The 16,465-nt window shown below is 38.7% G+C and overlaps 1 protein-coding gene across 1 annotated transcript in view; it reads left to right on the forward strand.

Annotated features, from left to right (window-relative positions):
• TMEFF1 (transmembrane protein with EGF like and two follistatin like domains 1) overlaps positions 1-16,465 on the forward strand; it is a 122,809-nt gene that overhangs the window by 92,967 nt on the left and 13,377 nt on the right. The window contains exon 5 of the mRNA XM_021386390.1: positions 3,325-3,421. Coding sequence (XP_021242065.1) covers positions 3,325-3,421 — 97 coding nt within the window. The remainder of the gene's footprint in view (positions 1-3,324; positions 3,422-16,465) is intronic.

The following is a 16,465-nucleotide window of genomic DNA, read 5'->3' on the forward strand; positions in this document are numbered from 1 at the left end:
CAACATGAAATTAAGATGTCAAGAGCAGAATTAATCAAGATACCAAAGAAAGTGAGGAGAAGAAATTCTGTAATCATCTATACATCAACATTAGAAGCCTGCATAATAAACAAGAAGAACTTGAATTGCTCATTTAGGAACATATTTTGACCTAATTGGTATTACTGAAACCTGCTGGGAAGATTTGATTGATTCGAATATTAAAATTAATGGCTATAACCTATTTAGGAACAATCAAATATGGAGAAGAAAGGAGAAGGGAAGGGCAATCTGTCAAGAGGTGCATTGCCAATCTGGAGACAATTGCAACAGAGGAACTAATGCCCTCAAATATTAATGGGTGAACTTATTTTAACAGGACACAAGATGGGTACAGAACATGTCTGCTATGTATTCAGACTGAAAAAAACAGTAATTATTTGTTCTGTATTGATGGGAGAAGTTGCGCTTTCTTGAAGGACTTCAATCTAAATTATAAACAGTGTTTCATGCTGCTGGTACCTCATGCAGCTTGTAATGAAAGATGCTTCTAAAAATTATAGATGACCATTGCCTAATATGGAAATGTTGCATCAAGATGCATTCATCTATACTACACTTCATCCAGACAGGTGTAAATTAACAGCACCTGAGGTGCAGGTGATTGTGATTTGCACATATTTATTATGTGCAAACATGGTAACGTACAGATCAATGACTCTGTATACACTAGGACCTGCATGTTCTAATCAAGAAAAAGAGAACACACTTTTTCTAAAACAAGCAAAAAAATATTAAAGAAGACAGAGAAAGCAATTTTAACAGAGCGGGAGAGATGTTCACAATGAATAGCGTATAGAAACAATTACCCAGTAGTCGTGGATTACTGTTTATGAATACTGAAATGCTAATAGTGCAGTAGAAGTGCTCTGTAAGGCATTCTGGTTGTATTTCAAGCGAAGTCAGATAGTTTATATAGGAAATGATGAAATATTTTCCATCCTAGCAGTACAGCAGAAGGGTACTAAGCACCAAATGTCAAAGGCAAATTTTTTTGTAATCTGCAGATCTGGCTCGTTTGCACCTAAAATCTTCAAAAAAATGACTAATAAAGAATTTTGTGGGCTACTCATATATTTATTTTTCTTCATTAGAACAATGAGAAATAATGTACAAATATTTTTGAGAAAGGATAAATGTGATGGCCTGGAGAGCTGTAGCCTCTCATATTGGCATCCATCAGAAGCAAAGCAGTGGAATAGAAAGTGGAAGAATCAACTGAAAATAGAATTAAGAGGGGGCACAATTCTTAATGACAGTCATCATGGGTTCCTGTGAAAAAAAAAAAATCTATCTACTTATTTTTTTCAGGAAAGAAGTTTGTATAAAGTAGTGGTTTTGAGGTGTACCACCTCAATCAAAGGCAATATTTCATAGAAGTCTAAGTAAATAGAGGGCACAAAATCCACACAGTGCACATCTAATGTGCAAAACAATTGACAATCAGTAAATCATTTAATTTTGAAGAAACAATACAAAATTATTGTTTTTCTGTGGACTCTTGGCCTTGAAACGGGCTGTGTGCAAATCATTACTGATCAGGCTAACAATACGCCCAAGCAGGCAGGGTTTTAATGTCCAAGAGTCCAGGATCTTGACCATCTTTCTTGGATGCCAGCCTCTCTCTCTGCAACAGACTGTTGTCTCTGAGGAGAACTCATTGAGGAATAAGGTGAATGATAAAGTGAATGTGAATAATAATGGTCAATGCAGAAGAACAGTCAAAAAGTAGTATGATTGTTGGTTATTTTAACTAAAGAATATCAAAGACCATATTTCTATATAGCAATTCTATTCTATGAACCAGTTCTTGTACCTGTAAATCCAGAGGGTCACAACATATTTTTTACAATACTAGGGAACAACATAGAGGGTCATAAGAACAATGGAAAAAGTGGAAATACCACAAATGAAAGCCATGAGCTGTGCCATTCGTTTAACTTATTGAAACTGTATGGGAGCATTTATTGGCGTGGAAGAGTGAAATCTGGCATCAGAGCATACTTTAACATGCCAAACACAGGCCTAGGAACATGGTACCTTGAAAGAATTAAAAATCAAACTAGAAATAAGATGTACCTTTGTAAAAATAAAAGAAAATTAACTCTATTGCAATTTAGTAAGTATGGTGATTGAATTCCTACAGTGGTAATTTTGTAATAAAGTTTGGGTGTGTATTCATCTTTAAAAAACACACACCATGCTTTAAGCAGAAGATAACTTGAGATGGTCTAACCATGTGCTCTCCACATAAGCCCAGCCCACAGGTAGAGGGAAAGATTTCCTTCAGGCAAGATCGAGGAAAATTAGGAAGGACTGTTGTGGATTGTTTTTTCCTATTTAGATGTAAAGAATACAGCAAGTATTTAATTGGTGATGGTTGATTTCCTCTTGCTGTAGCACATGAAACTATGAGAAAGGGAATCGCTTTGTTTAGATCTCTTTTTGACAGCCTTGTGCAATCAGCCTTACGTGAACATATATCAAATAGTTCTTGACTCCTGCAGATTTCTCTTTCCCTTTCTTCTTTTCAAGCTTTCCCATTACTTCAGTGTTAAAATTAAAAATTTTAAGAAAACATTATATTGAAACAATTATAATTGTATTTCTTTTACTCAACTAAGAGCTTTGATGTCTATGTCAACAGTAAGATCAGTGCAGGTGTTTTTTAGAATATTTGGGGTATTAATTTTACTTTTCAGGGGACATAGCATTCATACCATTTTCTTGTTAAGATGACTTTCTTCTTTTAGTGGTGTGCTAATCTAGAAAATATACCACAGCATGTAGGAGAGATTAGTACAGTCTAAGGATGTCATCAGAAATAAAAAGGTGAAAAAATGTAAGAAGTAGCATAATAATATCTGTAATTAAACACTGTAAAAGAAAACAGCTTTCAAATCCTCTCCACCTAATATTCAAGAACATTAGAATGCACAGGGTTTATCTGTTATCAGTGCCAGTTCAGACTGAATGTGTCTGGGACACATCGATGCTGATTGCGTGTCTGGTGAAGTGAGAATAAATACAATGAAATAACAATAAAGGAAGAGACAGTCAATGAAGCAGTTGTGTTTTTTAGGATGCTTTCTTGTCATTGTTACTGTTCTACCAACCTCCGGTTGCTGGATTTTGAAAGAGGGAGCCCTATTAAGGTTTATATCTTAAGTGTAAGTATATGATAACTGTTGACAATATACTTGAAGGTAAATGAATTTAGACAGGCAAGATCAGAGCTGAATATAGAAGCCATGCTTTCTGCTAACAGCACTTTGTTTTGTTTAGAGTATGAAGGATCTGGGACAGAAGTTCAGAGAAAACATTCAAAATGTGGAGTTTGCAAATATAGGGCTGAGTGTGATGAAGATGCAGAAAATGTTGGGTAAGTAACAAGTTTTCCTTAACAATGTCAATGAACAAAAGAAAAAGTGTGTGATTATATGCTTGACTATGCTTGCTCTTACTAAATGAAGTTTTAATGCTGTCTAATAATAATGTGTCTGATATGTGTCAGTAAAGAACAAATTATTTTTAACTGTAAGATACAGGGAACAATGCAAAGACATATTGGAGAGTCTTTGTCAAATATTTTTTCAGTGAAAGAACGTTTATATGTTGCATTCTGGCAAAAAAAGAACCCAACGCAGAACACAAGAATACAAAATAAATACTGATCATTCATCTCAGACTTTTTTTCTGTATGTTCTGTTTTTTTGTGCAGTATTACTGAAGGAAGCATACTTCTATTTTCTCCTGTCTTCTAGCTGGGATCTATTTCAGGTGTAATATGTCATAAGTTCACAAGATTTTGTTATGAGTTATCAACATAAAGAAATCACAAGGTGTAAGGCAGCTTAGCACTAATATTCAAGATGTATGCTACAACTTGATCTTGAATATACAAGTGAAAACAAAATGGTGATAGTACACATGAATAGTGGCACAATACTTCAGGTTTCCTAAAATGTCATACCACCAAAGTAGGCTTGCTCTTATATGGGGAGACAAATGAACTGTAGCCATATTTCATAATAATTATAATTTTCTGCAATATTGCCTTGGTCTGACTCATTTATGACTGTCAAGATGGGTATAGATTTGTTTGTTATATGCACTGAGATGCACTCTTGGCTTTGGAAAATCAATTCTCAGGCATTCCATTTCAGTAAAAGATTGCCTATTCAGTCTATACTTGTAGAGTTTGCATTTCTGTGGCTATATAGTATCCGTAAGAGAGGATGAAGTTGAAGAGTGTGGAAGATTTTTCTCCAGTGTTCTGCTCATATAAATGAAGCCAAGATCCCCCTTCTTGATAGAAGTAGAGTGTTTTGTTGTGTTTTTTTTTCTTCTTTAAGATTTCATTAGTGCTCTTTAAAAAATATGTGAAATGAAGGTATTGATACAGAAAACGGTAAAAAGTTAGGAAATATGAGGCTTGCTTACATTTTTTGCCCATTACCTTTGACCAGTATAGCCTTTAGTGATATTCACTGTCAGTTTGGATTCAAACTCAGCAGGGCCCTGCTACCATAGATTATCTACGCGAGGTTCATTTTGACATGTCACACAGAATGTTACAGACTTACTTAAGTAGAATTTAGGAGTTTGGTGCCTTTTATTCTTAAAATCAAAGTGATTATTTACCTGACAGAAGATGGGATCGAAATCTGTTTGGGAAACTCTAATGCAACTTCCTTTCAGAATGCTTCATACATCCATGTTTTTAACCCCCATAAAACTATATCATTAGATATAAAATTATTGGCAACGCAAATACCTTTCATCAGATTTGTATAAACACTAATCAGTTCATATTATTATTTTATTTAACTTTCTTAGTAATCTAGAATGGTTTGGCTTGGAAGAGACCTTTATACATCACCCAGTTCCAGCCCCCTACCAAGGGCAGGGATACCCCCCACTTGCCCAAAGCCCCATCCACTCTGGCCTTGAGCACTTCCAGGGAGGGGACATCCATAGAATCATAGAATAATTCTGTGCTGTATTACTACCATTATCACTCCCAGTTCTAGCAAACCATGCAAGCACTCTAATTAAATAAAAATATACTATCTTGATTTTTCCTTTTTAAACCATGAGAATTACCACTGCAACTTTTTGGCATAATGGAGTGATATCTATTGAAACATAAACAAAAATTTCATTTAGTTCTATTCAGGTAGACTTATTAGGCCTGGATAAACCTTGCGTGGATTTTGTGGTGTTAAAACACTTAAAATGATTGGTATGATTACAAAAGGCATTTTAGGAGGATTCAAGATAATAACTGAATGAGTTAACTGAACTGTCTCCTACTGTTCAGTAGATAATCTCAAGCCATATTCATGAGATGCAGTCTAATACTTATGGTAAATATAAAATTATGCATTTTTACATCCTTTTTCCAAACGGTGCAATCTGAGATGTTGCAAACATCAGTTCCTTTCTGTTCTGAATGCTCCTGAGATGTGAAATGACATCTGCACTCCGATTTCATGAATAAACTAAGTTATGGATAAAATGATTAGCCTGCGGACAGACAGTAAATTAGTGGAAGGGGAGACATCCACGCCACAAAGTGTTGAGTGGTTTGAGATAAATGAGCTAGCACTAATGAGAAATCCCCAGTCCTGCCAACAGGCCAGCCACAGGAGCCTGGAGTGCAGCATAGGCAGACTTTCTCCTGGTGACAGAATGATTCAGCTAAAGGCAGTTATATTTCATGTGGCTGTGGTTTGTCTTTTGGACCTCAAAAGTTGTGGTGGTCCTATGCAAAAAATGATTACATCTTTCAGTGAAAACTACAGGATAATTTCTACAGTGGAACAGGAGCAAGACTGTGGTAGCAACTATTTGGCATTTTCTATATCTGTAGTTGGACTTGCTGATGTCTAAGCAAGTTCTTTCTTCTTGGAGTTGCGCAGTGATAGCATAAAGGTGAAAGATGTGTCAGAGCATGGGAAATCCCACTTTGACATAATGGAAAACGTTTCTCCCTTGGGGTAGTCAGGCACCAGATGAAGGTGTCTGGCAAGGCTGTTGAGTTCAGACCACTGGAGGTGGTCAGAACCTAATAGGACACAGCCATGGACACCCTGGTCCAGCTGTGCCAGCTTTGAGCAGAATGTTGGAGAAGCTGACCTCTGCACATCCCTTCAGGCCAAAATTGTTCTGTGATTCATAGAATCATAGAATGGTTTGGGTTGGGAGGGACCTTTCAGATCATCTAGTTCCAACCCCCCTGCTATAGGCAGGGACACCTCCCTCTAGACCAGGTTGCTCACAGCCCCATCCATTCTGGCTTTGATTGCTTCCAGGGAGGGGGCATTCACAACCTCACTGGGCAACCTGTTGCAGAGTCTCACCACCTTCACAATAAAGGATTTCTTCCTTACATCTAGTCTAAATCTATCCTCTTCCAGATTAAAGCCATTTCCCCTTGTCTTGTCCCTACCTGCCCTTATAAAAAGTTCCTCCCCAGCTTTCATGTAGGGCCCCTTCATGTACTGGAAGGCCTCTATAAGGTCTCCTTGCAGCCTTCTGCAGGATGAAAACCCTCAGCTCTCTCAGCCTGTCCTCATAGAGGAGGTGCTCTAGCCCTTTGATTCTCTGTAGTTATAAAATCTCTTTCTAAAAACAAATTTGAGCAAGTGTAGTTGTATGCAGCTGATGTGCACTCCACATTACAAGTTAGTGATTTTATTTTTAGTTGCTCCTTAAACCATCCTTCCTCTTAGAGTTATGAATTTTTAGTTTTCAGGCTGTGCATTGAAGTATGATGGCTGTCTCTGATCAAAGTTGGAACATACGCTTCTATTACACAAGATCATACACAGTCTGAAGAATTAAAGCTTTGCACAGCATTTGTGATTTGTATCTTCAGTTTGATTTCTCAGAAACGTTATCTATACCAGAAGTGGCTACAATGCATGGTAAATTGAATGCAAAAATATGAACAACTATATCATTTGCACCGCCTCTGCAAAAATTGTGGATATTAATTTTAAGTGGACTAAGAGAAACACATGAAGTCTGAGCAGATGGTTGTCATAAACAGCCTGCCATACTTAGAAAATTAATGTTCAAGTGTATGCAAATTAGTATATTATATAAGATTTCTTTATATAAATGTGAAAAGGAATCAATCTGAGGAAACATCACAGAAATATACTTTCTTTTCTTTCTCATACAACTTACAAGTATTTTAAAGAATTTTGATTTTATGGACAGACTTCTAAAGAGCATAAACAATCACTAGTCTTAAGATGCATAAAGATTTACCATGCCTTGTTTGTTCTGTGCCTTTCTGTAGGTAGCAACTGCCAGCAGACAACAGACTTCGCATAGATTAGATATGATTTATTTCCCCCTTTACCAACAAAAATGAATCATACATTGCATACTTCATGGAAAAGCCATTGTCTGTGACTGATCTGACTGTACTTCACTTTCTGTCCTGCCCATCAAAATGTCTGTCTGGCCAGAACTTTGCTCTGTTGCTTAGAAGAAGCAGCATAATGGTACAAAACTTGTAGTAAGGGAGTGAAAAAGGACGCGTGAGGTTGGTAAATTTAAACTTTTGTGAAAGAAACTGGCCAGAAGCCTAAAGATGTGAGCAGCATGAGGGTGGTGTGTGTTTTCTGCCTGAATTTGGAACTGGAAATGACTTTCTGTTGAGAAGTGGAGCTGGAGATGGCAGCACACAGCTTGGGGCCACCAAGAGTAGCGCTGATGTGTTGGAAGCTAGTGAGCTAACCCTGTAGGGAAGCAACAGAAACATATAGTTTTCTACTGATAGTTTCATCTTGGTGCACACTGGGCTTTTCAGTTCTACCGGTCGTGTTACAGATCATCCTATCAGTACACAATCAGAATATGGTATATTAATAAATAGTGAAACACACATATTAATCCAATATGAATGTAAAATAAATGCATATGTGTGGTTGTACAGTCATATTCATTAGTGTAGCACTTAAATCTTTCTTCAATGAAAGCAGTGTATAACAATATTTATACTATTGTGGCTGTTAAGGAAACTGGGATAATTTTTTTCTCAGATTTACTTAATGTAAATCTTGTACACACCTTCTAAACAACGTGATGCCTTTTTTTACTGCATATGATTGAAACAGATTTTTTTCAGGTCCTTTGAGACCTGAATAATTTCTTTTCCAATAGCCACTTGCAGCAAGAAGAAAAATTTCTTACCAGAAGGAAACTGATAGCATAAATACACTTGCAAATTTTTTGGGAATGTGAGAGTCCACCTTTCTATGTTTCTTTAGAAGATTTCAATTTGTAAATAGTCCCAATTTATGTACATTTTAAAGGTTTATTGCTATTACCTGATCCTTTTCTTTTTTCTACAAGTTTCTTCTTAGACATACCAAAACTCATTCTCAGATTAAGGCAGGACTTTTTTAATATTGATGTTTCAAAATCACAGAATGACAGAATTGTAGAGGTTGGAATAGATCTCTAGAGATAGGCTTCCTACAGCAGGTCACACATGAAAGTGACCAGGTGGGTTTTGAATATCTCCAGAGAAGGAGACTCCACCACCTGTCTAGGCAGCCTGTTCCAGTGCTCTGTTCCAGTCACCTTCACAGTAAAGAAGTTTTTCCTCATGTTTGTATGGAACTTCCTGTGCTCCAGTTTTTGCCCGTTGCCCCTTGTTCTGTTGCTGGACTGAAAGGAGCCTGGCCCCATCCTCATCCCCAGCCTGCCCTTTAGATATAATTTCATCTCATATTTTCTCTTCATATGCGAAGTTTCTTTTCAAACTAGTGTTGCTATCAGAAATGATATCCCCTGCTCTTGCACTCTGAGCATCGTGTGTCTCTTTTTTTCTCTCATGTCAAAGCATTACTGAATACCTGAATAAAACACTCTGCCAACATCTAGTAAGGATCTGAAGGCATTTTAAAGTATGTTGTAACTTCAGGAAAATAATATCCCAAATGAAATCATGAAGTGTAGCATACTTTAGGTAGGAAGTCATCTCTAGGGGATCATCTGGCCCAGCCCCTCTTCCTACGGTGCACCTAAGACTAGTTCATGCTGGAGGCTCAGGTTTCTCTAGGAGGACTCTGACCATCTCCTCAGAGAGGAATTTGATAGCCTCCCCTCTTCATGGGCTGATCTGCTCTCACTTTGAAGAATAATTTCTTTGTGTTTCAAACAAACTTTATCCTGCTGTAGATGTGACTGCTGTCTCTCACCCCTATATTGCATGCCTCTAAGAAAAGCCTCCCTCTTTCTTCTCAGTAAACCCCCCTAAGATAGCTGGTCACAGCAATCAGTTACCTCCTTAGTCTTCCCTTTTCTAGGCTCAGAAGGCCCAGCACCCTCACCCATCCCTTACACACCACACACTGCAGCCCTCTGCCCATCTCAGTGGTTCTCCACTGGACCCTCTCTAGTTTCTTAAACTATTTCTTGTTACTGGGGGTCCCAACATTGCACAGAGTACTCCAGGTGGGATGTCATGAGCATGGAGTGGATGGCAACATCCATTTCCCTTGCTCCACTGGTGATATTTCTGTGATGCAACCCGGGCCACTTCTGCTGCCAGAGCACTCCACTAGCTCCTGTCAGCCTGCTACCCCCAAGGACCACCATGCCTTTTTCTGCATTGCTTCTTCCCTTTCAGGCCACCCTAGTCCATCCCATGGCGTGGGGTTGTTCCTCTTCAAGTACAGACATTGCCTTCATCTTCAGACATCAGTAGGTTTCTGCTGGCCCATTTCTCCAGCTTTTCAAGGCCCTATCTGAGAGGTAGCTTCGCCCTCTGTTTTACTCTCAGTGACAACCTTCCTTTCCTTCAGCCCATAAGCAGCTGAAATAAAATTAATTAATATTAGTTTGGGTTGGTTTTTTTTAGACTTTGACAAGAAAATCATGTCAGCACAAAACCAGCTTCACTGTAAAAGTTCAAATGTGTCATGTTCTCAGTTTTTTACTTATATATATATATATATATAAAAAAACAAAGGAAATATAGAAATGAGATTCTGAGCACATCCAGTCTTTTTTTTAATAAAGAGTTCTACGCTGTGAAAGATCTGTTTTGACTCATAATGTAGATTTTTTTTTTCCGTAAAGATTGACAACTGATCCCCAAGTGAACCTTTTGAGATTAACATTCTACAACATTTGCTTTGGAGAGAATAGGCATCTCAACGCCACAAAGATTCAACAGGCACATGATTTATATAATGTCTGTTTTCACAATGGCCAAAACAGGAATTAAGAAGTATAATTATTAACACTTCAGAATACCAATATGGACATCTTGATGTCCTGGCTTTTATCTTCTCAAAACAATTTGTCTTCCAGGAAAAGGCTTGGTCTGTTTGAAGTTATGGCTCACTGGTTCATACTCGCATCTTTTGACCACTTTTTCACTCAGTTACCATAGTCAATGTTTTATGACCTTTTTAGGATATGATATCACAGGCTGGTATTCACAAGAAATGATATTTTAATCCTCTGTGACTGCAGTTCACTGCTTTCTGGTTCAGTGGAAAACAGAAATCCTAAGGCTCTATGTGGCACAAAACAAACACAAATAAAGGAAATCTACCTAAACAAGGGATTTATGATTTTTATATGGGATTACATACAATTCACAATTGTGTTGTGAATTATGTACAATTGTCCTACAGTAAATCTTGATATGAAAGGAATAGTGTAATGGTCTCTTTGTTAAACTAACTAATAAGAAATTGAATAGATTCTAGTGGATAATAATCCAGGATTGGTTTTTTTTTTAATGTATGTTTTAAAGATCTTTGCAGCAATGCGTGCCAAGACTTTGAAGGGGTTTTTTTGAGGATGGAGGGAGGGTTAGGCCACTCTTATGAGAACAAGTATCATTCACTATGTGCTGCTAGAAGCTTACTGTGGTTAGGGACTTAATTTCTAAAGTGGTCAAAGAAAGCCATAAAATTAAAATAGGAAGTGAAGGGATGGCTGGAAAGTAGCTGAGGCTTATGGTATTTAAAGGGTGTTCTGCTTTGCTGGCAGAAGTAAAAATTGATAGGGTGTTCAAGCAGGACATAGAGAATCCTGCAGAATTGAAATCTACTTCACTTGTACTTATCTCTTCAGTGCTAAAAAGGGATTTTAAAAAGGACGCCAAAAAAACCTAATGAATATTCAGCGTTAGTTGAATAGGTAGAGAAATCACTTTGAAACCCAGATTTTCTTAGTTCAGGTTTCATATGGAGAGAATTGCACACAAGGGAGGGAACATCAAACGAAAGGTAATCCTTCATTTGCCTTTATCATACTTGGTTATCTTCTTACCTGCAATTGCAACACCCCTGCTATTTCTGTTCACCTAAATTTACTCCATCAAGTATGCATTTATCCATCTGTGTGCATCTCATGCACTGTTTTATTCTGGTATTTTCATTCTATACCTGTAAACAGATGTGCCAATAAAGGTTTAGGTAAATAGGTGAGTAGCTGAAAAAGCTTACTGTTGCATTCTACTACTGGAAAGGAGTAGCAAGCAGTACTCCCCATGATGCCCATCCAGAAAAACATTCTTGGAAAATCCCTTGTGGGCACAAAGGCACCAGCCTGCCCTCTGCTTGGAATGGCCAGCCTCTTACAGCAGTCAAGCCCACTCCACAAATCTGCTTTTCCTTTGTTCTTTGAATCTACCACAGTTCTTAAGCAGGCAGAATTTCCAAGAAATTGCATGCCCCTTGAAGCCTGAAAAGGAAAAGGAGCCTTGAAATGTGTTGTGATCTCTGGGGATCTAATTAATTTACTGATAACAGCAAGTGCTCTTACAGCCTGAGCTTGTTTCAAACGTGTCATATCATTTTTCTAAACAAGTTTTCCTTGTTACACCTAGTAACCTCTTATAAATGAACGGTACTTTCTCATTTCTTATTTATTGAAAACACCTTTTTTTAATTGTTGTTTGGTTCAATTTTATCACCTCTTGATATTCAAATGCTTTCCTGTTTATCTAATGGTGTTAATGAATGGTATGCACGCAACTTCCAAAAGCAGATTTTCACAAGAAAACTTAACTTCTATTTGATTCTGGAAAGCAGAATCTTCTTTCTTCATCTTCTTTCATCATCTTCTTTCTTAGGACATCAGCTTTCTGATGACAAGTGACAAAATTCAGTTTCTTTGTGTATACCCTACTGCATCATGAAAACATCTGGATACATCCTGTTGACTTTCCGGGCCTAAATTGAGAGACACTAATTAGTAACCATCTCCAGCAAGATATCAACTTAGAGAATTAAATACCTGTTTAAAGCCTCTTGGTTAAAAACCACTAGAAAGGGTCTCAAATAAACTCTTGTTGTGCTCGTACTCTTTTTATCCCAGTATGACTTTTATAGCAAGCTGTTACAGCAAAAACTGGAAGCACTCATTCATTTCTTTCTGGTATGAAGCATCAAACACTTTTAAATAATCCTTAGTACAAATGTATGTTAAGTGGTTGCTCTTTAAGTGACTAACTTCCTTCTTCTGAAAGCTGCACTGAGCAGCCACGTGTCAGGTGGAAGGCACCAGTTGGTAGTCTTTTGTTTTCCTTATGAGCACCAAGCAGGATCATGTTTGGTATTCACATGCAAAAGCCAACAGCAGAGCAGCAGTGGGCCTTGAGCTGTGGAATCCTCCAGGTGATGGTGGCAAAACACCCAGAATTAACAGTAGGTCAAAAATTTTGCCGTTATCTCAACCTGTGCTGGCATGTGATGATCAATTTACTCAACAAGGCACAGCTTTGGTGAGTCTAAGGTAAGACCGATGTTTTGAAAAAATCAACTGAGGGAACAGAGAAGCCTTTTTATGTAGAGTATTTTTTTTATTATTTTTGATGCACACTTTTCTGTGCACTCACTTTTATCAGCTTGGCATCAGTAATTTATGCTTGGACCACTGCTGGACTTTAGACAGCTGTTCCTGGAAGTTACTCCATACCGCAGGAATAACTAAGAGCCAGGAGAAAGCTACCACGGTATATAAAAGCACTTTAACATTTTTGGAAGCTTTTGATAAAATCATTTTTGAATAATTATTCTTTGTTAAAATTTGGGATTTTCTTTCCCAAGAGCCTTCCTGAGTCCCTTGTGGGATCACTTGCAAGGAATAAGCATACCTGTCAGTGTGGCACTTGCCTAAGAGACAGGACTCAAACCTCTCTGCTGCCCATCTTTGAGCCCTGTCACATGTGACCCCAGTAGTGTCACTGGCTCTGCATTGGAGACTGGGAGTTCACTTCAGCCGCAGTTGTCCTGTCGTTCCATTTCCTGGCTATTTTCACCTTGAAAGCTGTTTTAACATCAGGTTTTCCACACTAGAAGCATATAAGCAAGATATTGTTCTGCAGTTATTTTTGACTGACATCCTCATAGGGCAGCTAGGATTGTGCCAGTCATCTAGACTTGGACCAACCTTTAACATTTATGAAAATATACTGAGGGGTTGAAACAGCAGCGTCTAAGCAGTTGTGGTTAATTTCACATTTAAGGATTGAGTTTCCATATGTGAGCAATTTTCTATTATTACAAAAAGTATTATGTGATAGGCACTGTTCTTTTTTTTCTTAAAACATCCGTTTTGGTACTCTGTAATTTCAGTGTGCAGCTACTTGCTTAACAGAGGCACATGCACAAAGCACACCTTATAATTGAGGCTGAGAGTGCATCTTGCTCCTGTTCTTTCCCATAAAGAATAGAATGAAAATTTTATCTAAAAATCAGTTAAAAGTATGAAAAGCTAGAATCAAAGCTGTGATGCTGTCTCAATAGATGCATAATAGTACTTTAATACATATTTTAAATGAGTAGCAATAAGGTGGAAAATTCTGTTTGAAATACCTTTTTTATATAGGTTAATATCTTAACCTAAACCTTACTGATATAGGCTTTCCAGTGCTTCCTGCTTTATAAAATTATGTTCCATTGCAAATCATTCCCCTGTAATTTAACTGTACCATCTAACATTTCATGGCAGGGATGAGCTCACGTGGAATTGTATTTTATTTTTTTTAAATTTCAGATGTCCTAGGCAAGGAGGCAAGAGGCTAAGGCATGTATTTTCTCACTAAACAGCATTGCACTGCTGTTTTCCTGGAAAATGAAGGGGAGGAAGGGTCACGCTGTGCATTGCCATTTGGGAGACTGAAAAGCAAAGAGAGCTTCTGAAGCACCAAGTGTTAAAATCAAAAGCAGGAAGCCACTGCCTGAAGTAACAAAATAAGGGCTGAAATCAGCAAGGTGTATAATTTACACCTACTGACAGGCTGTGTTTAGTTGTCCTAGTCTTTGACATCTGCCTGACTTTAGGAGTCCAGCCAGTAGCTGTGGTCAGTTCCCCTTAGGCAGTTGGATTTTCTGTCCTTGCTACAGCATCAAGCTACTGTCCTGCCCTCTGTAGCTCTCTGACTTCAGGATGTAGCATGTTTTCTGTATTTCACAGAAGGCTCATTTGGGAATCTTGCATTACTTTCCTGAGCTGCTTTTAGGTTTCAGACAGTGGTAGCGAGCCTGTCCTCTCTCAGGAATTCAGCTGCCAGCTTTGTTTTTTTGATATACAGCATCAGAGCAGCAATTCATTCTCCCATGGTTTTACCTTCCTTAGCAAACACCGAGCATTTAAAAACAGTTTTTTGTTTCATGTTTTCTACCAAAAGCATATTTCAGCTTCACTGGGAAGTCCACTCCCTTAAGCCCAGTTCACAGGGCTCAGCTACTTCATAAGCCTCAGCTACTTTGCTTACACACTGCATGTTAGCAAAAGGCAGGAGGGTAGCAGATGAGGCAGTATCATGGATACTACAGGCTGTGCAACTTAATATCAAATGTGACAACATTTTTTCATTATGTTTCTACCTCCTCTTTTTTGTTCCCATGCACACTCACCTCTCCTGGGCTGGGGCAGGAGGGCATGCAATCAAATCACTCATCTCTGTCTGATGCCCAGCCCAGAGTACCGTGCATACATTTTGCTAATATGTGCTTCTGGCTCCCTCTCTGCCACCCTGCTGCATCCACAGAGGTCCTCCTCTCTTCATTCCATTGTGCCCCAGCCAAAGCCTTAACTCACTCTGTTTCAGCCCTCTGAAAGGCTTCAGACTTTTGCTTTTGAATAATGAAGCACAATAATCTTAATTTTTGTAGTATATCAGCCGCCTTCACTATCCAGCAGTATATTTAAATTGCCTACTTTTACATGCCAGATGGCTCTGTCAAAGCATCTATACAAATAACTAAACTGCCAGGTGAAGGTTTGAGTTACCATTTTGCCTCACAGACATAGGTGAAGCAGCAGCTAACAGCCTCAGGCAGATAATTGTGTGTGTGTGAGTGAATGTCTGAAACTTCTGAACTCTTGAGCAGAAGCTAGCTACTTGCTAGCTGCAAACAGCATGGACTGCTTGTAAATTTGAGTAATACAGGCTAACTGGAAGTGTCATGTCCTGAGTTCTCCAATTAATAAAGAGACATGAGGTGGGGTCAGCAATTAGGAAGCTGTTGGTGCATTCATTCCTGCTGACAGTGTACACTGGGAAACCAGCAGCTTGGGCTCTGGATAGAAGGGAGTCCAAAAAGGAAGTGGTCTTGGAAAGGAGAAGGAGGCCTGGAAGGAGGATGGGATGATCCTGGAAGCAGGGGCAGATCCTGGATCAGGCATGCCCGTGCTGGAGGTGCCCTGGGACCTCAGCTGGATTTGCCAAGCAGCTTGGCTAGCAATGGTTGGTAATAGCAAAAAGCATCAGGGAAAGAACTACCACCACCTTCTGCCCAGCCTCCTCACAGAGGAGGGTAGTTAAGACCTACCCAATGACACTATGGCATAGCTGTGCAGCAAAGGGAAGGGATTGTGCCGCTCTGCTCTGCACTGTGCAGCCTCACCACAAGCACTGTGTGCAAGTCTGGCTGCCACAATATAAGACGGACATAAAACTGTTAGCATACAAAGGAGGGCTACAAAGATGAGGAAGGGTCTTGAGGGCAAGAGGTATGAGGAGCAGTTGAGGTCCCTGGGTTAGTTCAGCCCAGAGTGGAGGAGCTGAGGGGAGGCCTCATGGCGGCTGCAGCTCCTCACAGGGAGCGGAGGTCAGCGCTGAGCTCTGTTTTGTTTTGTTGGGTTTTTTTTATTATTTTTCTCTTTCCCTATATCTAGATAAGAATTTTAAATGTTGAAAAGAAAATTTTGTATGTTAGCTACATGGTTGGAGTTAAGAATGGGAGTGTTTATCAGTAATCTGATAATAAAAAGACGGGAATTCACAACTATCCCCAGAACAAGCATTTTTCAGTCTGAAGTAAGTATGCATTTACACAAGGTGTTAAGTCTAAACACAACAAAGCTTGAAAATTTTAGCAGTTTCCAAGCAGTTCCAACTCTAATTTGTAACACGAGAAAGGAAAAATGATTT

This window comes from Numida meleagris, chromosome 2, assembly GCF_002078875.1.
Source record: "Numida meleagris isolate 19003 breed g44 Domestic line chromosome 2, NumMel1.0, whole genome shotgun sequence".
Classification (NCBI taxonomy): domain Eukaryota; kingdom Metazoa; phylum Chordata; class Aves; order Galliformes; family Numididae; genus Numida; species Numida meleagris.